Here is a 24,223-nt window from a genome sequence, read left to right on the forward strand (position 1 = left end):
GATCTTTTCCTTCCTGCTTAAACTGTTTTCAAAATTAACTTTACTAGGTTGACATAAAGTTCGATTTATCCATTGACTTGGAATGTCGGATGGAATGAGGAAAAAATAGTAATAAAATCCCAAATTTTCTCTTTAAACTATTAATGTGAGTATTAACTAGCATCATTCAAATTAGTTTCATTATTTTAACGACAACACTGCTTGTTGAATTGAACAAGTATAATACCGGGTTTGTGGCTTTATCAACATTTTTCGTAATATTTACTTGAACTGTATATCCTACATGACAAGCTTGTTAATTTTCGGGCATTTCTGACCTAAGGTACTTAAAATGGCGTGTCCGGTATTATTGAAGGGGTTATACACGTTATTTTACGTGTAAACCTATGCAGAAGCCTGAAGGTCGTGGTCACAAACATATCCCAAGGGCTTTTGCAGGCATTTATTGTCGCTTTTCTTCGTTGTCCCACAGTGCACTTGGGCATTCAAAACTACAATGGTTTTTCAATAATTTTTGCAGAACAGGATGGTTTAGGTGCTTTAAATTTCGACGTCAAATTACAAGTACTATAGCTATAAAATATTCTATACTCAATACTGCGTTGCTATCTCTCTTTCAAAATATATTATGCAGAGTTACTTTTGTTTTTTCTTTTTTTTTTCTCTACTGAAGTAAAACGGAGATTGCTTTCAGTCTGTTCCCATTGGTTTTTCACTTACAAAAAGTCGCGCCTAGTCTGGCTACCACATAGATAATAATTGTTTGTTTTATCTCATTTGAACAAAACACAGGGTCTGAACACAGACTAGTAATAGAAATTCGTAACTAAAATGTCAAGTGTTATGACTGTGAATATTATTACTTTAATGGCAGCATTTAATCGCATTTCATATATCATTTAAGTCCGATTAACATTTGGAAAATGTTATCGACAAGTACAAATAATTGAATTGCAATGTCAATTTAAGAGCAATTTGCATACCGAAAAACATTGTAAATGTTATGGCATGATATATATAAGATTGTACGAACATAACGAAGCAAAGTTCCTACGCGCCATAATATTGAACAATGTTTACCAAAGCACTGTCTGTCGTCTGTGTTCACCTGTTGCTGTTGTTTTGTGATGTGGAGTCATACTGTTGGGGTACATATCCGCAACCTGACGGTAAGTTCTTTTAATAACAAATTACACGTTTTATCTTCTGTTTACGTTCCTATTAATTCAGAAGTAAACAATTGAGAGGACTTGACTTTCATCTGCTGTCTATGCGAGTTGCACTATGACGGTTTGGCAGTTGTGGCAACTTCTATCTCCCGGCACTCTAATGGCTTTGAGTTTATGACTTCTAACTCCCAGCTAAGAAAAGACTTTGTAGGTTAAGCAGAGGTTGTGATTTCTATCTCATGGCTAGCGCTAGGTTTCGATTTCTGTCTCCCGGCTAAGTGAGGATTTTGACAGGTTAGCAGAGGTTGTGATTTCTATCACATGGCTGAATATTTTAACGTTTTAGCAGAAGAAAGTACCAGCGTATACCTCTTATGTTATTTTGCCTCTTGTTACCGAAGGATATGGAAGTTAAAAATACTAACCGATGTCTGATTAAGTGAAGGTGAGATTTGCAGTGATTTGAGTAGCTCTCATTTGTGTTTCATCTAACACAGTCATACTTCTTAGGTTAAATTTTCCAAAAATAGTTTTTAAATTAATTTTAGGATATCTATTTAAAAGCGATATTTTATTTCAAGGCTATTTTTCATTAGTAAGTTAAATGTTTAAACAGCAATTCAGATTATGCAATAAATAGTAGGTAGTTCACGTTATGTAATCCAATAGTAATTTGCGTTAGCTGTTCACGTTATTTGATCAAACAACAATTAAAAGTTATGCAATCAAAGAGTGGATCAAGTTATGAAAACAATCATCAATATAAATTAATATAAAAAAATAACTGCAATACTAAAGACAGGTATTATGAGGACATGTTCAACAAAAACTTTGATCAACCCTTAAATGTAGCAATAGACGTAAAATTAACACGATTTACACAAAAGTTAATTAGACATACGCAATTGTATTAGAAAAGGATACAATATAATCGTGCAATCATGAATTCCAAATAAATGGGTAACAGAACATAAAACCTAGTTTGAAGGAAGTAAAATCAACTTGCTCTTCTAATTTCAGATGGCCGTACTTCCTGCGAGTACAATGGCTGGACATTTGAATCAGGAACCTCGTTTAAAGCTCCGGCTCCAGTCTGTGAAGAGTGTACATGTACGGACGGTGAATTAAGTTGCTGTGGGTAAGTCATATTTATCAGCTTTCAAGAATAATTGACCTGAATTCTAGAGTAGTTTTAGAAGTAAACACCAAGGTGCAATCATTTGCTATTAACAGGTTTCCATGGATCATTTATTTCTATATGACTCTGAAGACTCATTTTGGAAAACGCTGCTACAGAAATATTCCGTTGAAAACAATTATTGTTTTTGTTTTTTTGTGAGCTGGATATGAGGATAAATATCTAGCCGGTTAAGTAGTTTATGACCATGTGGGAAGCCCTTTTAATTACTTTAAAGCTAAGATTGGCTTACAGACTTAAAATTTTGTTTTTGCAAAGTTGTGATGATGAACTCAAAACTACTCAAGATATCTGAAAACAAAACAAATTAAAAGGTCATCGAGTATTAGTAATAAAGTATTTGAGTTCTTATCACAGAACATTTTATCGATAAGTAAATCTAAGGAAGGCCAGTATGCCATATCAAATGCCGTTTGCCAGAAGATATAATTTATGTCAAATACCAAATGCTAATTACCAAAGATGTGCTATGTTCATCTTTTATATGCAATATTGACTTTAATTTAGAGACTACTCAAGATATATTCAACTTTGTTAAATATGCAAATTTCTAAATATGTCAAGCTGCAATCATAATTAACAGACATTTGATGCAAGATAAAGCAGTAAGAATCTGTCACTGTTTGCAGGTAAAGATGGGAATATCCGGCACGAGGGTAACTGTTTAGGCGGTATGCTCCTGCCGAGTTACCGCCAAAACAGTTACCCGAGTGCCGGATACTTCCATCTTTACCCATGCCAGTGATTGATTCTTTTTCTCGCATGTCTTATTCTTCAATTTATAGAAAATAAATAAAGAAAACTGAGGGGTTTTCATTAAGGCGCTATTTTGTTATAATAATAGAAAAGCACGGGAAAATCCTATCCGGCATGTAAGAATTTGCATTGTTACAGTATTGCTGATACATTTTAAGTGAATAGTATTTTAATATAGCGTACATTTATTTCATATCAATGGAAACGTTACTTTGTAAAACAGAAGAAAATGGATTTATGGATATGGACCTATGTACTGCATGTAAGAAAAGTACAGTGAAAATGTTTGTGAAGTTTAAACCATTCTCACAAGTGGTGTCTGAACTACTACCTTACATGCAAGATCTCTGTTATAATTTGGTCAAGCTTTCAAGATGCTTTATGCTGCGTGAGTCAGCATTGCTTGATTTCTTGAAACCAACCTTCACTTGTATAAGCAAAATGTGGAAAAATGATTTGGACATCTCATTTACCAATTTATATCTGACATTATCATTATATAATGAGTTCAAATTTGAGAGGCATTTGACATTTGCTAATGACTTAATGGTAAAAAGGCGCGGGTAAATCACTGAATCTTGTTATTATTATGTTGAATGCGATGATAAAATACCTTGATGTTGCAGATATTTTTTCATAAAGTCAAATAAACATTCCGATATAACATGCACTTTCTTTGAAGTATAAACATTCCAGTATAACATTCACTTTGTTTGAAGTATAAACCACTGTTATATAACCTTCTTCATGGCATCACATTAGGCCTAAAAAAATTCTTTGTTTCCGGTAACATGCTAAAAATATCACACTGGCCATAGCTTTATCAGATCAAGTGGTTCCAACGTTGTTTGAGCGGTGAATTTTACGCCGATCAGATGGAGAAATATGGCCGATACTACAAATTTCCGGTATTGTAAGTATGATTTAAAGGAATTTCTATCCGTTAAATAACGAATCAAATGAAAACGACGGGTTCACCTGGAGCGCAAATGTGTCTATGTTTTAGCACATATGTCCATTTAGCTGAGATTTGTACCGTTTATTCAAACACTTTTGTACAGTCCGGCGGGGGAAGGAGATTTTTGACAGTTTTTTGACAATGTCGCATCAAATACAGTGTTAATCGGGAACAAGAAACTGTTAAAACACTTTTTAAGTAAAGGGCTACCTCTTAAAACAAAGCGTGTGTATTTTCATAGAATTATTCAGGGTTATTTGTGAAAAATCGGTCGAAAACCTAATGCAACGCCGTTTCGAGTGGGTCGCTATGCAACGCAATCAAGTGGATACCGTTCTGTGTCTTGCTTGCGAAGTCTTATCCGTCCTAAAAACAGTCATTAAAGCCTAACAATGAATACATTTAGAGAGTTTTATATCATTATAATGATCCCGCCATTTCTAATATATGGTACTTTTACATTTTTATGTTAGCTTAACATTTAACATATTTTTGTGGACATTGTCAAAAAACATCAACACAAAAACATTAAGCAAGGATGAACATCGAACAATATCATTAAGTAAATAATAGTAATAGTTCGTAAATCAAGAACCAGTTCACGGATATTTATCTCCTCCACGAATGTTACTGAACAGCATACCAAAAATCGGGTTGACTCTTTAAATCAGTATAGTTACAGTTGGTGACTTTTTAGTCCCTTAAAACCAATACATTGCGATTTCATTCCTGATTTGTTGTGCATTTGAGCTGTTCATACAAAATAAATAAAATTTGGTCCATGATAAAAGTATTGATCAGTTGTTTGTCATATTTTCATTCATATTCCTGTGGTAGCGTTCATTTATTTTCAGAGAGATAAATCACAGGGAACGTTAAAATTGGCCAGGGAAAAGAAAATATTTTATTTGTCCTCCATAAAACAGAAACGACGTAATAAACCTCTATGGTCGCCGTTCAAAAATGAAAATACAAATGAAATACAGACACCAATAAAAGAAAATAAACGGACCAGCAATACTAATAGAGATGTGCCACAGTTGTACTATTTAACTGTCTATAACCAAAGAAGATAGGCGATGTTTGCCAACGGGTACTTATTCGATTCGAGTTAAAATATTGTAAAATAATGTATCTTTTGCTTCAGAAAGTTGTCTCAGGATAGCCTTGTCGCTTGCAATGTCTAAAAATCTGTCTCTTCCTCTGTTAATTCTTCAAACATTTTATCACATAAAACTCTCTCTTTTAATACCTTATTGTGAACAGGTTTTTTTCTTGATATTTTGGTGCTTGAAGTTGGAGTTAGCAGTGTTTTCCGTTTTTTTTGTGGGGCGGGGTGGGGGTTATTCTCTTTGAGGACATGGGGAAAACGCTCTTAATCGTTTGCTTGATGACACATCTCTATTAGTATTGCTGGTCCGTTTATTTTCTTTCATTGGTGTCTGTATTTCATTTGTATTTTCATTTTTGAACGGCGACCATAGAGGTTTATTACGTCGTTTCTGTTTTATGGAGGACAAATAAAATATTGTCTTTTCCCTGGCCAATTTTAACGTTCCCTGTGATTTTTCTCTCTGAAAATAAATGAACGCTACACCGGCAATATGAATGAAAAACTATACAAACAATTGATCAATACTTTTATCATGGACCAAATTTTATTTATTTTGTATGAACAGCTTAAATGCACAACAAATCAGGAATGAAATCGCAATGTATTGGTTTTAAGGGACTAAAAAGTCACCAACTGTAACTATATTGATTTAAAGAGTCAACCCGATTTCGGTATGCTGTTCAGTACCATTCGTGGGGGAGAAAAAAATCCGTGAACTGGTTCTTGTTTTTACGAACTATTACTATTATTTACTTAATGATATTGTTCGATGTTCATCCTTGCTTAATGTTTTTGTGTTGATGTTTTTTGACAATGTCCACAAAAATATGTTAAATGTTAAGCTAACATAAAAATGTAAAAGTACCATATATTAGAAATGGCGGGATCATTATAATGATATAAAACTCTCTAAATTTATTCATTGTTAGGCTTTAATGACTGTTTTTAAGACGGATAAGACTTCGCAAGTAAGACACAGAACGGTATCCACTTGATTGCGTTGCATAGCGACCCACTCGAAACGGCGTTGCATTAGGTTTTCGGCCGATTTTTCAGAAACAACGCCGAATAATTCTATGAAAATACACTCGCTTTGTTTTAAGAGGTAGCCCTTTACATAAAAAGTGTTTGAACAGTTACTTGTTCCCGATAAACACTATATTTGAGGCGATATTGTCAAAAACTGTCAAAAATCTCCTTCCCCCGCCGGACTGTACAAAAGTGTTTGAATAAACGGTACAAATCTCAGCTAAATGGACATATGTGCTAAAACATAGACACATTTGTGCTCCAGGTGCACCCATCGTTTTCATTTGATTCGTTATTTAACGGATAGAAATTCCTTTAAATCATACTTAAAATACCGGAAATTTGTAGTATCGGCCATATTTCTCCATTTGATCGGCGTAAAATTCACCGCTCAAACAACGTTGGAACCACTTGATCTGATAAAGCTATGGCCAGTGTGAATATAGAGTACGTAGGATGGATTTTTTTTATGAAGGGAGACTTTTTGGAAATTATTTTTGTGTCAAACAATGAATACAAATAAGGGGGTTATGCCTTTAGACCATCAGTAAGTTGATTTCTAACATCACTGGCCATGTTTAAAGCATAAAAAGTGCAGTTTTGCAATTTTTTGTTAAAAAGTTGAAACAAATATTCTCCAAGGCCATAAAAACATTTAGGGTCGGGCCAAAAATTTAGGGTAGGTCGGGTTACCGGAAACAGACGATTTTGTACGCCTTATAAGAAAGCAAGCAGATATATTACCGTCAATATAAAATGCCAACAGAACCTATGAACTTCAGAATGATCCACTTCTTCTTCTTCTCCCGTCCCAACTCCGTTACCACCCTCCCTCCCGCTAAAAAGGGGGAAAGCCGTTTTATAATGATTCTAATATAAAGGGTCTTCGCATGTGAAATAATCTTCATTGTATGTTTGTGATATACTAATTTAATTTTCCACTTTGGACGAACTTTTCTTACATCCTTTATATATAAGAATACATGACACGAAGACTATTTGTAGTGTTCTCAAATGTGATGACTTAACGATTCCAGTACATTTTACATCATAATTTAAAAGGTCAACATGTTTTAAACATCCATAACCGGGGCCAACAAATCAACAACATCACCAAATGCATGTATTGAAGGTATTACTACAAACATGACGTTACTCATAATTTTGCATATTACTTACAAATTCGGTATTCAGGAACTCAATTTAAAAAATATTTATTTTACATTCGAGTTACTTTGGTATGAATAAATTTTCGCCCCTGGCAAAGCATTTCAAAACATAAAATCATGTAAAAACACGCTTACTGCTTTGTTGATACTGTTATTAGAATATGGTTATTGTCACAGTAATCTGATCTAGGATGCTGTATTCGGCTCAGGCTGGATCAAAAGAGACGCGCAAGCGTTGGCTTTTCGAATACAAAATCCCAGATTTAGCTATTGTTGTAATGACCTTTCATTATATACCCCATGTTATCGATCGAATCTTCAATGTTTGTCGATCTTAATAGAACTGTCATGAAAGTAGTCCGCCAAGTTACAATGCAGGAGGTACAATACGGATGTTTTAGTGCTTGTTGGTATTTACTTGTGAAATACAAGCAGTATTTTAACTTCTACTCCTAAGTGTAACCTAGTGTGGCTGTATATATGTCTGCTGAACCTTTTTTCAGCAGTCATGTGTGTATGTAAATATTATCTAAATATGTACATCTTTGATTATTTTGTTTTAAAAGATTATTTTACAGTAAAAAGGCTTTTTAACACTATTCATACAAGACGGGTGGTAATATGCAAAGTGTGAAATTGTTTCATTCGAAGTACAACACGCGTGTATAAATATTGTTCATAAACGGAACGTAACATTCCCTTTTGAGTATTCGTCTTTGTTCTACTTTCCCCTTCAAACCCCACCCTTTCTATCCCCTACTTGACCATCCCCATTTTCTATATTTTGCATAAAATTAAAATGTACTAGTTGGATTTTTGAAGCAACGCGTCCATAATATTTTTCTCCGTTACAGATTTATTATGTTGTGGTCCTACTTTGCCAATGACTGTCTCTGAGGCTGGGTTTGTTGTGCTTTACTTTGGAAACATTGCATGCGTGCATTCTGTGACTAAGCTATTTATCTCCTTCCGTCTATTTACCCTGTGTCTGTACCTGGTGCCGTGGAAAAAGAGATGAATAGTTCAAGTCCTGCTCAAGTCCACTTTTCCAAAACAGTACAAAAATAAAATCTGAAAAGCAGATCCCTCGGAAGCACCGAGAACAAGGCTGACAGTGAAAATTGCAGAATCGATTTGATGGAGTCTCTTCTTGAGCAGTAATGGATAATGCAACAAGTTCGAACAAATTTATTATAGCCAAGGCGGGTTATTCTGTACTGATTTAGAATTGCTAGTATGATGCCATACAAATATACAAAGAAAATCATCACAAAACATTTCTATATATGTGTTATGTCTCGATCTGCATGCTAATCGACTGATTGTGTGATATTTAAATGAATTAACTGTGTAAGTCACCTCTTGCTATATTTTTTCACTTTTTTTTTCGTAAAGATTTTCTTTTAAGATATAAAATAGTATACGTCGTGTCCTTGATTTAAAATTGTGCTTTATAGAAACACTCAATTGTACGTGCTTGCTTTTAAAACATGCATAAATTGATTTCAGTGAACGAAAATGAACACCATGCTTTAAATTTCTATCGGTTCCAGTATTGAAACATAATTTAAATACATGTATAACATTACTTCTGACGTAATAAAATCATTGCATCTACTAAACTACCAAAGTACTGCCACCTATGGTATGTTTATGAGTTAGGTCCATGTTTTGGATATCATCAAATCATAGAAAGAAAAAGTTAATTTGTATGAAAATTTAAAAGCATGTAAAACATTTATATTATTCTACAATACCATTGTCATTTTACTCATAAAGTATTGAAATCCGGAAAAGAACTGCATAAAGGGGCCACACTTTTGGACAGTTCGACGCCTTTAAAAAGTCACTATTTTTAAAAAGCAGTTAAATGACCGAGCTCGTTTTGATGCATTTGCAACAACGTACCGTTTACTATGTAGTTTTGTGCCTTAAGAAATGAAATAGTTTATAATGGATATTTTCTTTGGTTACACAATTTGATTGTGTAAATATGTCTCGTTCTTATATGGAACTCACCATTTCAGGTTTTCCCATTCTCATATTCTTTTGAAATGTTTTCACTGCCACTAGACTGATAATTTAGATATTTCTCCAATTGTATCTTTTTTCCATTTTAAAGTAACAAAATTCAGTCTTTTTTAAAGATATCCTTACAGGGAAGATGTTAAAATCACTTGTGCAATAATCCAAAATGCTCTCAGAGAGATGAACGACATTTATGACTATTGCATTACCCTAAGATAATCTGGTATATCATGCCGGTGGTCAAGTGTTATGGTCACACACAAGTAAATATTATTCCCTATATATTGTGAGGCATGAGGCCTCACGACCTTTTTTGATGCAATTGTTTTGCATTGTTTTTACGGCCTATGGGTAGTTTTTATTTTTGATGTTAAAATTGTCAGGCTATCTGTCAGCTACTTTTTAATCACAGTTCATTGTTCTGTAACATTTCCAGACATTGACTGATAACCAGTCGCATTGTTAAATTGTTGTTTACTAAATTATATTTCAAAATGTTAGAACTCTACTTATGTCATGCTTGTGTCAGTTAGTGAAACTGTAATTCTAGCTTTTTCACAGGGATTTTCTATAAAAGTACGCAATGTCAGCCTGAGTTATTCAACAGTTCAATCAACAATCACCTGCTGTATTAAATTAGATCGATGTTTTCATGTAATGTCCATTGTTGACTTTGTAAAACTTCATAAAAGTTTATGTCAGTTGAAATTTTGACAGTTGTCAACCATCTTGGATTTCTGTACGTATGCACCGGGTGACTAAATCTCTGTTTAGGCGGACCGAAATCGCTTCATTATTCTGCAGAAATAGTTAACTTTTATTGTCAAGTATTTGATATTCAATACTTGGCATGTAGTGTTGATTCGTAGCGTTCTATATTTTCTATTATTTATTTTTGTCCGACTTTGTTTGTTTACACTAGTTTAGAGGTTAAGCTCCGCCTTATTTGCATATAAGGAAATGTTCGTATCCGAATGACGTCATGGTCGGCCGAAGTAAGTTCGTAGCATCAACTCGGTTACGGACCTGTCCGGTATTTCCGACTTTGACCTTATTCAGACTAATTTAGATTCTGGTATTCATCCTCATTTGCATACCATGCATACCACAAAGGTTAATTATTAGAACGCTAGAATCATCACTTTGCCTCCGTCTCTCGTACTGAAAGGCTGTTTGTCAGTTTGTTCTTAGACATTTTTTTATTTACGCTTCTAAAACCTATACGAATTATTCAAACTTTGAAACTGCACGGCACTTATTATCATTAAATTATACAGTTATATTTATTAGCAGTATTTGGCTGTTTTTCTCTTAGAAAACTCTGTAATTTTACAGTTGGTTCTCGGTCCGCCTGCTACACGACTTTTGCCTAATATTTTCATGGTTTATATTTCATTACTGATTATTTTATTCAGTTATAATTAATAGTTATTGTTAAGGCTTCCCATAAATAAAAGTTGTTTGAAGCCGAAAGGAACGTTGTCAGTAGTTTATTTTAAACTTTGAAATAAATTTGAACTCGGGCGCTACCAGCCTTTGAACTCGGGCGTTGCCAGCCTTTTAACTTGGGCGCTACCAGCCTTGTCTTGGGCGCTACCAGCCTATAGGGTCGCGACCAGACCCTAGTTTAGTCTACATATTGCTTATCCCTGAACAATGAATAACCTTACAGTATTGTAATTGGTGGACTCAGTCCACTGACTGTAGTCCCCTTGCCCTTGGTCTGTTTACATTTAACATTCTTTTTACCCTAACCCAAGTAAAGTACAGTGACCGGGGCGGGGGCACTACAGAATTTGGTGGCAGCGGTGGGATCCGTTCTTCGTTTCGGATCCAGTGATACGAACTCTACACTCCATAAATTTGTTGAAAACGCTACCATGAACAAATGATTATTTAGAAGTTGTTGACAGCGAGCACATAATATTTTCTCAGTCAGAAAGATGCAGCTTAGCAGGATAAAGAACCACACGTCATCATAACCAGTGACCTTATTTACTGCCAGTATCGATCGATAAGCGAGTGTGACATTTGTAAACATTTGTGAACTTGACCTAGATATTTACTACATTGATGGTGTATCAAATTGTTAAACCACCCCAGTATACCGAGGAGTCGAGGACTTGATTTAACCGAAGTCAGAGCTGTTCTTTAGCAGTGCTGATTTATTTGTGGAGACTGCAGCCTTATTTCTTTTTAAATAAAATATTATACATGTTTAATCTAATATAAAAAAAAATTAGATTTCAGTCCAGGTTTAATGTAAAAGATAGCAACTTAAGGCTGTTTCCAAGCCTGGGTGAGTAAGAAAGTCAGTAGATCAGGAGTAGTTTAGACTTTGTTAAAAAAACTTTTAGTACAAATCTAGTATAACCACCACTGACCAGTGACTTGTTTTGTTGTGAAAGTCGCCTCCAGACTTTGTAAGGGTCATTACCAGACCTTGCCTTTGGTAAAGTCGTTACCAGACTTTGGTAAGAATTTTTTTTGTGTATCTAAAAGTTGTTTTGTTGGCGCGTTGAGCTTGGTGTACTTTGTTCTTGGTACATTTCATAGAGCCGTGCCCTGCCGCTTATTAAATATCTAGACAACCATTCTATTGAATATTGTAGCCATCTCCAGGCTTGTATTGTGACCGATACCAGGTCAGTGTATAGTGTAAAGCCGTTTCCAGGCTTAGGTAACAAATATATTTCATTGAATACTAGTAACTGTACCATTCCTGACCTAGATGTGAAACAGCTGTTTCCAGGCTGTGGAAAAACAGTTCCTTAGAGCCAGTTAAATTGCTGACTGTTACCAAGTTAGCTTTAAAGAACAGTGTTAAACTTGATTAATTCATACAAAACATTTTGTACCTATTAATTATTGATATAATTAAGTGCCAAAACCTTGAATATTTAAATTCTGTAAATATTTTATATTTACTGTACTAGTAAAAGTTAAAGAAAATATACATATTTCTTTTGTGTGTGTGTTGTTTAAATAAAACAAATTTAGTTACAGTGCATGATGGAGACCATTAGGGAAGTTACCATTGACCCAGGTGATATACCATCCACTGAAGGACAGCATGACATAGACCATGATTACCAACCAAGTACCTACGTTTAAAACCTAAGCAGATACACCTTATCTACCCAGATTTCTACCACCACCAGTACACTGTCAATCGCCCGTGAGACGGAGGCAACGTCAAGGTCGAAGTTACAGTCAATGGACGGTGGTGATTTGTATGAAAACAACTTGGTACCAGCTGGCAGTCAGCCGGTGGTATTTGGCACGCCTTCCGGTGAGGTGACCTGGCGCAGGCGCTCAGGGGAGGACCGAGTTTCAGAAGACCAGGGTTTTATCCATCCTGGCAAGTACTGCATCATATCCAGTGGAGAAGCCAGGGCCCCGGGGGTCAGGAACAAAGCCTTGCAAGGTGGAACTGATATGGTATTGGGGGGATGGGGGGAAAACAGGGATTTTTGTACTTATGATTATTATTGTGGATCAGTTCCTTTATACGCGGATAGGACCTTGGCCGATGGTATTATAGACCGGTGTCAGGTACCTGGGGGATATACTGGTAGGGGATTGGAAAAAGGGATTTTTTTTTTTTTACTCTGACGGGTAGTCAGAGTCTGGCCTGCTGGATGAACCTTTGACGGGATATCAGGGTGTGAGGAGTCGAGTTGCTGTAGGGGCCAGTACAGAACGGCTCCTTGGTCCCCGTGATACTCGTGTTGATGCAGACTTCAATGCTTTTTTACCTAGGAAGAGAGATGTTGGAAAGGAATTGTCAGCATACATAGCACCTAAACCTAGACCACAGAACTAAGGACCTAGTGATAGACCAAGGGAGATCATTCCATCGACCTTAAACCCTATAAATTTTATAAATGGACTAAGGGAGGCAAATCCAACAATCTTAAACATTTTAATTCCAAGTCAAAGATGATAGTGACAGAGACAGAATAAGAATCAAATCAATGCATGGGATTGTCAGTCAACCTTACCTTAAATGTATTCAGAGTTTGCATGAGAGAGAACGGAATGGTTATACAGGAAAGAATAAGAGTGAAGTTACAGATGACCAACCAAGAGCTCTGGAAGGTGATCTGTTGATAATTGTTACCGAGATGCTTTTTCTAAGGTTCCAATAAGAACTCTGACCCCCTGAGGAATACTGTATGGACCGCTTGAAGATACACCAGAGGTAGATTAGTCGACAACCCCGCAGGAAGATCCCATCATAGGCCCCCTTTTGTGAGGAAATTTCACATTTTGTAATTATTTAATAATACTGTCTGTTAGAAAAATTTTAAGTGTAATATTTTGGTCTGGGCTACTTTTTGTGACATTTTAGTAGGGTTTTAAGCTTTAAATAGTAAACTTGTCATTTTCGTGAAATGCTATTATTACCACAATTTTTTTTTTTTGTAATATTTTGGTATCCGTACAGTAACAGTTGATTAAAGGTAGAGTGTTTTGTAATGTTTACCTCTGATATAATAAGTCATAAGTATATCTTTGGTATTTTAACTTTTATAAGTGAAAGTAGATTTTCAACTTTGTCACGCCTTTTAGCACTGTTGCCAGTCAGTGGTTATAAGTAATCATTTGATAGATTTTCAACATTCTGTTTAAAGTATTGGTATATTTCAAGTTTAACTATTGAATATTACTGAGCCCTGGAATAAACAACTGTTACAATTGTTATTTATTGTTAAGAACTCTGTTATTCTTGTTATACATTGTATTACTTAAAGGATATAATTGCTTAATTGTTGCTCAGGCAAACTCTTATGTACTTGTCCGAAATATTGTTTATTATTAAGTATAGTACTGCCTAAAATCCAGATGCAGTGTTGGTTATAGGTCCAAACTCAGGTGTCTGTATAAATTATTTCAGTATTTATAAATGTTGTTCATGGTACATGTGAAATTTTTTAAATGCATAACATAAATGTAGCATCTATGAAATTTTATTGAATTGATTACATATTTGAGAATTAATTATTGGGAAATATGTAAATGTAATCTGTGCATGTGTGTTCTACCTTCTGTCTAAAAGTAATTATAGTGCAAATATATTAAAGTTATTGAAACAGTACTTTGTAATGGCAGTACAAATATTCGAACCATATTCTTAACTGAACATGATTATATCGCTATGTCTGTTGACCACCGGGTGCATACACATGTTAATTGTATTTAATGCATGTTGTTAATTATTATGAATCTCATCATTGTTGTTGTAAAGTAATTATTATTGTTGTATTTTGTGTAACAGGCTGTATTTTTTTTTCAATTTCGAGGTCGAAATTTTGTCAGTAGGGAGGGTAATGTGAGGCATGAGGCCTCACGACCTTTTTTGATGCAATTGTTTTGCATTGTTTTTACGGCCTATGGGTAGTTTTTATTTTTGATGTTAAAATTGTCAGGCTATCTGTCAGCTACTTTTTAATCACAGTTCATTGTTCTGTAACATTTCCAGACATTGACTGATAACCAGTCGCATTGTTAAATTGTTGTTTACTAAATTATATTTCAAAATGTTAGAACTCTACTTATGTCATGCTTGTGTCAGTTAGTGAAACTGTAATTCTAGCTTTTTCACAGGGATTTTCTATAAAAGTACGCAATGTCAGCCTGAGTTATTCAACAGTTCAACCAACAATCACCTGCTGTATTAAATTAGATCGATGTTTTCATGTAATGTCCATTGTTGACTTTGTAAAACTTCATAAAAGTTTATGTCAGTTGAAATTTTGACAGTTGTCAACCATCTTGGATTTCTGTACGTATGCACCGGGTGACTAAATCTCTGTTTAGGCGGACCGAAATCGCTTCATATTCTGCAGAAATAGTTAACTTTTATTGTCAAGTATTTGATATTTAATACTTGGCATGTAGTGTTGATTCGTAGCGTTCTATATTTTCTATTATTTATTTTTGTCCGACTTTGTTTGTTTACACTAGTTTAGAGGTTAAGCTCCGCCTTATTTGCATATAAGGAAATGTTCGTATCCCGAATGACGTCATGGTCGGCCGAAGTAAGTTCGTAGCATCAACTCGGTTACGGACCTGTCCGGGTATTTCCGACTTTGACCTTATTCAGACTAATTTAGATTCTGGTATTCATCCTCATTTGCATACCATGCATACCACAAAGGTTAATTATTAGAACGCTAGAATCATCACTTTGCCTCCGTCTCTCGTACTGAAAGGCTGTTTGTCAGTTTGTTCTTAGACATTTTTTTATTTACGCTTCTAAAACCTATACGAATTATTCAAACTTTGAAACTGCACGGCACTTATTATCATTAAATTATACAGTTATATTATTAGCAGTATTTGGCTTGTTTTTCTCTTAGAAAACTCTGTAATTTTACAGTTGGTTCTCGGTCCGCCTGCTACACGACTTTGCCTAATATTTTCATGGTTTATATTTCATTACTGATTATTTTATTCAGTTATAATTAATAGTTATTGTTAAGGCTTCCCATAAATAAAAGTTGTTTGAAGCCGAAAGGAACGTTGTCAGTAGTTTATTTTAAACTTTGAAATAAATTTGAACTCGGGCGCTACCAGCCTTTGAACTCGGGCGTTGCCAGCCTTTTAACTTGGGCGCTACCAGCCTTGTCTTGGGCGCTACCAGCCTATAGGGTCGCGACCAGACCCTAGTTTAGTCTACATATTGCTTATCCCTGAACAATGAATAACCTTACAGTATTGTAATTGGTGGACTCAGTCCACTGACTGTAGTCCCCTTGCCCTTGGTCTGTTTACATTTAACATTCTTTTTACCCTAACCCAAGTAAAGTACAGTGACCGGGGCGGGGGCACTACAATATTCTAAATAAAACTGACATTTTTCAAAGAGCTATCAAACGTAGCTAGACCCATTTCAGAGAACAAATCCTTACCTCATTTTAAATAGTTATGCTAAAACTGATATAAAATATAGAGAAAAGTAGGGGTCAAAAATAAAGTTGTGAGTTTTCGGGTAGAACATTATCATCCGTTAAAGAAGTTTCGTCAAAATCCCGTGACTAAGCCGCTGGTGTGCGGGAATGGTTAGTACAAAACTATGATTTTCTTTGAATTGCAAGGTTATTACTTCTGTTGTCAGGAGATATACATGAAAACCCGGAACCGGATGTGAGTTAGGCATATATATTAGTTCCGAATAATGCCAAGTGTCATAGAGTAGATACTATCATCACATTTTATCGCATTTTACATATTATTTAAGCCCAATTAATATTTGTGAAAAATGTTATAGACAAGTGAAAAAAAGGAATACAATTTACATACCGGAAAGCAATAATTTAATCGGGTACTTTGGCATGGTACATAAATAAGATTTTACAGAAACAGTGAGCCAAACTTGGTACACGCTGTCAGACTGAACAATGTCTAGCAAAGCAGTGTTTGTCATCTTCATTCAAGTATTGCTGTTATAATGTGATGTAGAGTCATTGTGTTGGGTTACATATCCGATACCTGACGATAAGTTCTTATTATTACTAATTACATATTTTATAATTCAAATGGACACTTCTGTTTGCATCCCAGTTAATTCAGAAGCTATCAGTAGAGAGGACTTTACTTCCACTTCGGGCCATGCGATTAATACCTTGACGGTTTGGCAGATGTCGAAACACTAACTGTTCTGCAGAGTTTGCGACTTCTCTCTCCTAGCTAAGCAAGTATGAGGCCCCTTGTACTTTGTCCGTCTGTTTGTATCTCCTAGCTAAGCAAGTATGAGGCCCCTTGTACTTTGTCCGTCTATTTGTATCTCCTTGCTAAGCAAGTTGACAGAGATCGTGATTACCATCTTCTGGCTAGGCAAGCCGGCCGAGACTTTGATTCCTTTGATTTCTATCTCCTGGCTAACTGAGGACTTGGACAGTGTGGCAGAAAATAATACCTGCGAAGTCATTTACGTCTAATTTAGAATATTAGAGAGTTTGAGATTTCAAACTTCGCCTTCCCCTTCAACGTCTCTCATATATATTTTGGGTAAAACGTCACCGACATGCGTGTATTTTATTTAAATCACACGTTGCTACTAAAGTTTTCCATGTAATATCACGTAAGCCTAAGACTTCGCTTTATTACTATGCGAAATAAAAAGCTAAGTTTCAGGATTTCTGCTTATTAAGTTATTTGATTATCCATATATAATTACACTAAATTTGATGCGAAACACTATCAATAGGTATAAGAATAATGAAGTTTTGTATGGCTAATGATTTTAACTAAATACATTGAATTGAACCTGGAAGTATAAAGTTATCAACTGATTTTGAGAAACTTTGAGAATTTGTTCAAACTTTAACTTCTACGGCATATTTGTGTCCCCAGGCGGTATCGATTATACCAGATGGGCCTTTTTGTCGTATGAAGTGAAGTTTTGAACGTCCGAAGATGTGATATCACGAAAGTCAAAACTTCATTCTTTTTACATCTACTCTGTCCACATACTCGGCATCAAAGACTGAAATCTGAATGGAGGCACATGGCATGACAGTCATTTTACTTGAAAAATAAATAATTACGCGCGATTATCATTTGGTGGAACATTTTATTTTCACATCCAAATAAAATCAATCTGTTTCTGTCGGACACTTAATACGACAATTGCGTTTTAATTATAAACATAAAATGGTACTAGTAAGACGGAAAACTCTTTTGAAGTATCAGACAATTTCAGATTTATGATATCATGATGAGAGACTTTTCCTGTTAGCCGTATGGGATAACTCCATTTTTTAAATGCACGGAACCAGAGCCTGGCAGAGAGACATTGTGGGTTAATTCCCCCTTTGATTCTTACATTTTACAAAGAAAGTCAGTCTTGAAACTCGGTGTGACCCTACCCTCCCCCTCCCCCCCCCCCTCTCTCTCTCCCCCCCCCCTCCCCTCCCCCACCGAATGGGTGACCCCCTCTTTAATGTTAGTGTCCATCTAACAAAAAGTCCTGGATCCGCAGATGCTTTACTTATAAAATAGTATATAAAAATCATATTGTGCTGTCTGAGAGTTTGGCATTATACAGAGTCATACAGAGTGTCATTATCACTTTGATATGATCATAACAGGCTATTAACTTTGTATGTGGATATATGCACGAGTTCTGCAGCGGCAATATTGTCCGCGAAAGAACGAGTGCATATATCCACATACAAAGTTGATAACCTTTTTATTACATAATCACTATCAAATGATTAATTTTTATCTAAATTATCGTTCTGTCACGAAAGACAGGAAAAAATACGGAAAAAAATCTCCGAAAATGCAATAAACAAATCAAACTGACGCGCATTAATATTTTCCGCGAAAATGACGTCAACTTATTGTCGCAACGTGCGCGTGGTAGCCATGGACGTCACGCGATTCTTTCCATTACAACGTTAACAAAACATTCCACGTCCTATATTAGTCCAACTCATGACGTAATTATAACTTTCATTTTATTTCAGTCTGATAAATTACTACGTGCCAGTATCTAATAGGTCAGATTATTCAAAGTGTAAAAGTAAACAAAATGTTGCATAAATTACAAATTAAACAAAAACACAATAGCAACAAAAATCTAAAGAAACGAGATTCGCAATGGACGGACCGTCAGGGGAGGTAACTAGAGTCACGGATTGGGACTAGTCCGATATGAAAGCGTTCAACGTCATGATAATTATGGAAAAATATTGCACGATCGCGGTCCATTGAAACCCAATGGAAAATAATTTTAGATATTTAATAATCATTTTTATTTCCTCTCGTGTATGATTTACAATCGTGCATTGTATACTGACTATACTGACATAATTTTGTATAAAACCTAAATGTTTTGAGCAACACTAACGAGTTTTTTTACATTGTTCACATTGTTTTATCGTGTTTATTTTTTATTGTGTGTTTTGTTGTTGTTTTAGGTAATCGCTCTAATATCCATGCGATGATTATATTAATTGAAATGTTTTTTTTTTCTTTTTCATTTAATTTTCATTCTTTTCATTTTTAAAACCTCTTGTAAAATTTCTGCCCTTTCGAACGATTGGTATCAAAATGCACGAAAAAAACGATCATAATTACGGATAAATTGAATGGGCGGATTAAAAGAAGTAAGGTTCATTCTAATGTTTGAAATCTCAAGGAATTTTAATCGAACTTCAACTTCATACGTTAACTTCGCAAGAGACGTTGAAGGGGAAGGCGAAGGTTGAAATCTCAAACTCTCTAATGTCACGTGTTCGCAAAAATATGGAAGCTAACAATTCTTATCGCTGTCATATTACTGTTGCTATTATTGCAATGTATTTGTATCAGACAAATATATTCTAAATAATGCTTTTATATCATAACTTAGGAGCATTAAGATAGTACTGCCATTAAATGTCAGAGATAACCATGCTTCATAGCGTGTACCTTATTTATTTTACAAGGGAATATAATTAAGAAATGATAAATTCCCAAATGTGGTTTATCGTAGAATAACCCGAGTTTTGAGTTCTTATGCGTAAGAATATATCACGAAGGCCGTAAGCCTGAGTGATATATTGTTTCGCATTAAGAACGAAAAACTCTGGTTATTCTATGATAAATCACACTTGGGAACTTATCATTTCGATTCTAACACGATATACTAGTATCAATAGTGTTAGAAATAAATGGTAACTACTTTCTACGACCGCGCTACGCACCTGGATCGGATGATGTCATTGCACGCGAGTGGTATATTGCAGAATAACCCGAGATAGATTTTGCTCTACATGTATGTAGGTTATTTGCTGGTTGTGTTAGAATGATGAAACGCGTTTAAAAGTGACTGCGGTTATCATTGATATTTGATGTTTTAATGAAATATTTATAGTTACAAGAAAACTTACATTGTCGAAATATAAGAGTGAAATAGAAATAGAATTTTACTGCCGCTTTGATTTACATGTAATCTTGATGGAAATCTTTTTCTCTCTTGAATAGCAACTCCAATCATGTTTACATAGACTAGTCACTAGACTGATAATAAATATTATGTCTAAAGTTTTTTTTTTTTGCTTTATTTGTTTAATTCAATTTCGTAGTGTCAAAAGTCTATTCCAGAGAGTTTCTACGAGGAACGATGTTAAAATTATCAAATATGATATTGGACATAGGATATCAATACGCTGAATCATAAAAAAGAAATCATTTAAAAAAAGATATATCATAGTTTAGGAGCTAGTCAAAAGTTTACGTAACTTATCAAGCTGACAATATTTAAACAGATTCTACAAGCTCATTTTCACAAAATATTGCGTCCGTTCAATTCTATTAGGTCGATATTATTTGTCAATGTATAAATAACATAATACGTTCATCTTTTTTTCAACACGGATCGAGACAAATTTGATTTAGGCCCAATCACGTGCGCGATGTAATTAGCTTTGGACTAACGGGCTAAACTACGTATAAATCAGTTATTGTCATGCAAGTTTCAAAGAAATTATGAGGTAATGACGTCATTGACAAGCATTTTAAGCACGTTTCACAGTTTAAAGTACTCTTTTAATGTATAAGTAACGTATTTGTTTTTGCATTTGAATATGATTAAATCATAACACAACCAAGGCAAACTAATATTACTAAGAAAGGTATGCTGGCTTAAACGTTATAGAATCGTTCATTACACTGAAAGGTAATCGGTTTGATAACCCAACAGGAATTCACTTTTAACAATCAAACAGAACATACTTTATATAAACAGTAAGACACCCTACACATTACATAGTGCATTACATAGTTGAATAATTAAACAGTGGCTCACGTTATAAACTCAAACTGTAGTTCATGTTAAGGAACGAAACAGCAGTTTTATCAATACCAATATCAACATCAATTAATATACATGAGGTAAAGTTAACAGCAATACGTGTGAATGACATAACAATGTGACGCATTTATTTCCATGCTCAACAAAAATAAATTGATAATCCTTTTCAAATAATTTTTACTAATTGTTGCAGTAGACGTTGAGTAACACGGATTACACAAAAGTTACATAAACAATCTGCCATTGTATCAGACTAACTTTGTAATACAATAGTACCATTAGTAAATCAAAATTTATTACATACTCGTTTCTATTTCCCGTTAAGTTACACTGGTACCGGAAACGTCAATATTTTTCCATACACTGACAGCCGAACTTCATATAAAGTGCGTGACGTAATTCAGTGTGTGTTGTTGCACTATTTTTTCTACTTAGTTCAGTATTGTCAATACTATTCAAGCTATTGAACATATTTATGATATTTACATTATATTTATACGTGTAGATGTGTATGTAATACAAAGGGTATTATCTTTGCATCGGGAAATATGGACTCGTTCTTCAGCGGAAGAATTTTGCGCTCCTAAAGTCGCGCAGTATTTCCGCTGAAGAACCCGTGCATATTTCCCGATACAAAGGTAATAACCTATAAATATTGGTCGTGCAATATGAAACATATCTTCAATGAACGGAATATACCTTTCTCTTCTAATTTCAGACAATGGCCAGAATTCAACTTATGAATACAAGGGCTGGAAATTCAAATTGGGAGCTTCATTTAAAACCCCCACTCCCTACTGTGAAGAGTGTACATGCACGGATAATGGTTTAAGTTGCTGCGGGTAAGTTACAGATTCTTTGGTTAGAGACGTCTTATTTTTCAGTTTTAGAGCGGTATTAGAAGAAAACACCGAGGACAAATTCAGAATTTGGCAATACCTTTCAAAATTTATAATTTGTTACCTTTTGACAATTTTGGCAATCTTCTTATTAGGTATTTTTCAAGTATTTGGCATCGAATATTTAGCCGTTGTAAACGCTTGTATAATCCTGTTCCACATAAAAGGTCGTTTTTTAGTATCTTTAATTATTTAATATTATAACCATTTTCATATGAAAATAGTAAAATGAATCAAATTACATCATATCAATAGCATCTCCAACCATTGGTTGGTTTAGAGGTTTGAAATACTTTCCGTTTGTAGATATGGTAAGAAAGATGATTTCACAGTATTCATTATACCCGGATGTGTACAAGTGGATGATGACAGCACGTGCGGCCGGCAATTTGTTGACAGTACAGACAAAACTCAGCTCTGTACAACATGGGAAAGGAAACGAAGTCTGAAAAACGAATGATTCAGTTTGAAAAGAAACCTTATGTATTATGGAATACAACATTTGAAATTAACTTTGTACCAAAACATTGTTAAATATTACATCTAATATTAAAGGGCTAAACTATTTGTTTGAGGTCTCGGGAGCTCGATCTACATGTAGTTTAAATATTAGAAATTATATTGAAATAAAAAGAAACACTTAGCTTTTTTAGCTGTTTAAACCAATATAAAGGGGGTAGAGCTAATAGCAAAACTATGAAAAAAAGAAACATATATATGGTGGCCTAGTTCTGCCACCATATATCCATTTATTTACGAGTATGTAGGCAGTTTTTCTCCAATGTCACATATCCAGTTGTTATCTGGCAGATTGTCTACATAAGTTTGTTGACAGGACAAAACCGACTGTTAGTGCCTACTTCTGCCATCATCATATTCTTATAAATATAAGGTTATTGTGAAAGTTTTCTTGATATAATATTCGTACCTAAATTGGCGATTAACGGCTAGACTTTTCGTCCCTTATATGTATATTCAGCTCATCCCCAACCACCACCCCTTATGGTTCGTGCAACAAGATATGACTTATAACATTCAGAAGAAATGATAAAGCATATCTATTATGCCCCTATATGTATTTTCATTCATTCCGTAATGATACGGGACGATTACGGGATAGTGCCGATCATAACTGACTAACTGACAAAAATCAAGGAAAACCCAAAGTTCTTTAAGATTTTGTTTGTGCCTATCGTTTTCTTAAAAATATAAGTCGTCGTAATACAGTTACTGTCACTGTCACTGTTAGATACAATAGCAACCAAATATTGCCAAATCAAGAAGAGACATAACTTTAAAAAAGCAAATATATATACAGCATGTCAGAAAATCACAGTGCTCGAATGTGTGACGTTCCGATCTATTCCCGCAAGTAGTGTCAGGACGCCGACCACCAGGTACCAAATAGTCTCTGAAACTATACACCAAACGAAATCCTAGCGCCAATTTAATATTTCTGGCAAAATCATTCTCATTTCAAATAGTGCTCACACGTTAAGAATGATTTGTTTGAAAGCAATTATTCAAAATTAGAACCTAAAGACGAAAACGGATATAATTTTGTTCCAGCGTGCTACATGAATCATAATTGCTTAATCTTTTAAAGATATGCATTGCTTGTATAAGCCAAGTGTGGAGAAGTACTTTGCCTTTAATTAATTTGAAAAGCTAAATTAGCCGCTTCGTTTTGCATTGAGGTCAAACTTTGTAAGCATTTGACATTTGCTAATAATGTTTAATAGTGAAAAGGGAAGTGGAGAAATTACTAACTCTTGTTATGATTTAGATGAATGCGACTATAAAAGACCCTAATGTTGCAGGCATTATCATGAAGTCAAATAAGCAATCTAATGTAATATCATGCAATTTGTACGGCTGTCTTCAATATAAAAAAATTGCTCACGAAATCTACTAATCAGGGAACATACCTAAAAATCTCACTTGGTAAATATACTATTTTTAAAGGTTTTCACATGTCAAGTCATGCAACACCAATTAAACCATCATAGTCAAATTCTTCAAAAACACACAAGTACTTACTTAAAATTCTTTCAAAATAAACACCCAAGTAAACGTTTGTAAAGCATACAGCTT

At 34.7% G+C, this 24,223-nt stretch overlaps 1 protein-coding gene across 1 annotated transcript; it reads left to right on the forward strand.

Moving 5' to 3' along the window:
* Positions 1-1,007: 1,007 nt before the first annotated feature.
* On the forward strand, positions 1,008-22,604 carry LOC123556413 (uncharacterized). The gene is made up of 3 exons (XM_053542621.1): positions 1,008-1,169; positions 2,190-2,307; positions 22,436-22,604. The coding sequence occupies exons 1-3, from the start codon at positions 1,073-1,075 to the stop codon at positions 22,587-22,589; spliced, it is 369 nt and encodes a 122-aa protein (XP_053398596.1). The 5' UTR covers positions 1,008-1,072; the 3' UTR covers positions 22,590-22,604.
* The last annotated feature ends 1,619 nt before the right edge of the window (positions 22,605-24,223 follow it).

This window comes from Mercenaria mercenaria, chromosome 5 (assembly GCF_021730395.1).
Source record: "Mercenaria mercenaria strain notata chromosome 5, MADL_Memer_1, whole genome shotgun sequence".
Classification (NCBI taxonomy): Eukaryota; Metazoa; Mollusca; class Bivalvia; order Venerida; family Veneridae; genus Mercenaria; species Mercenaria mercenaria.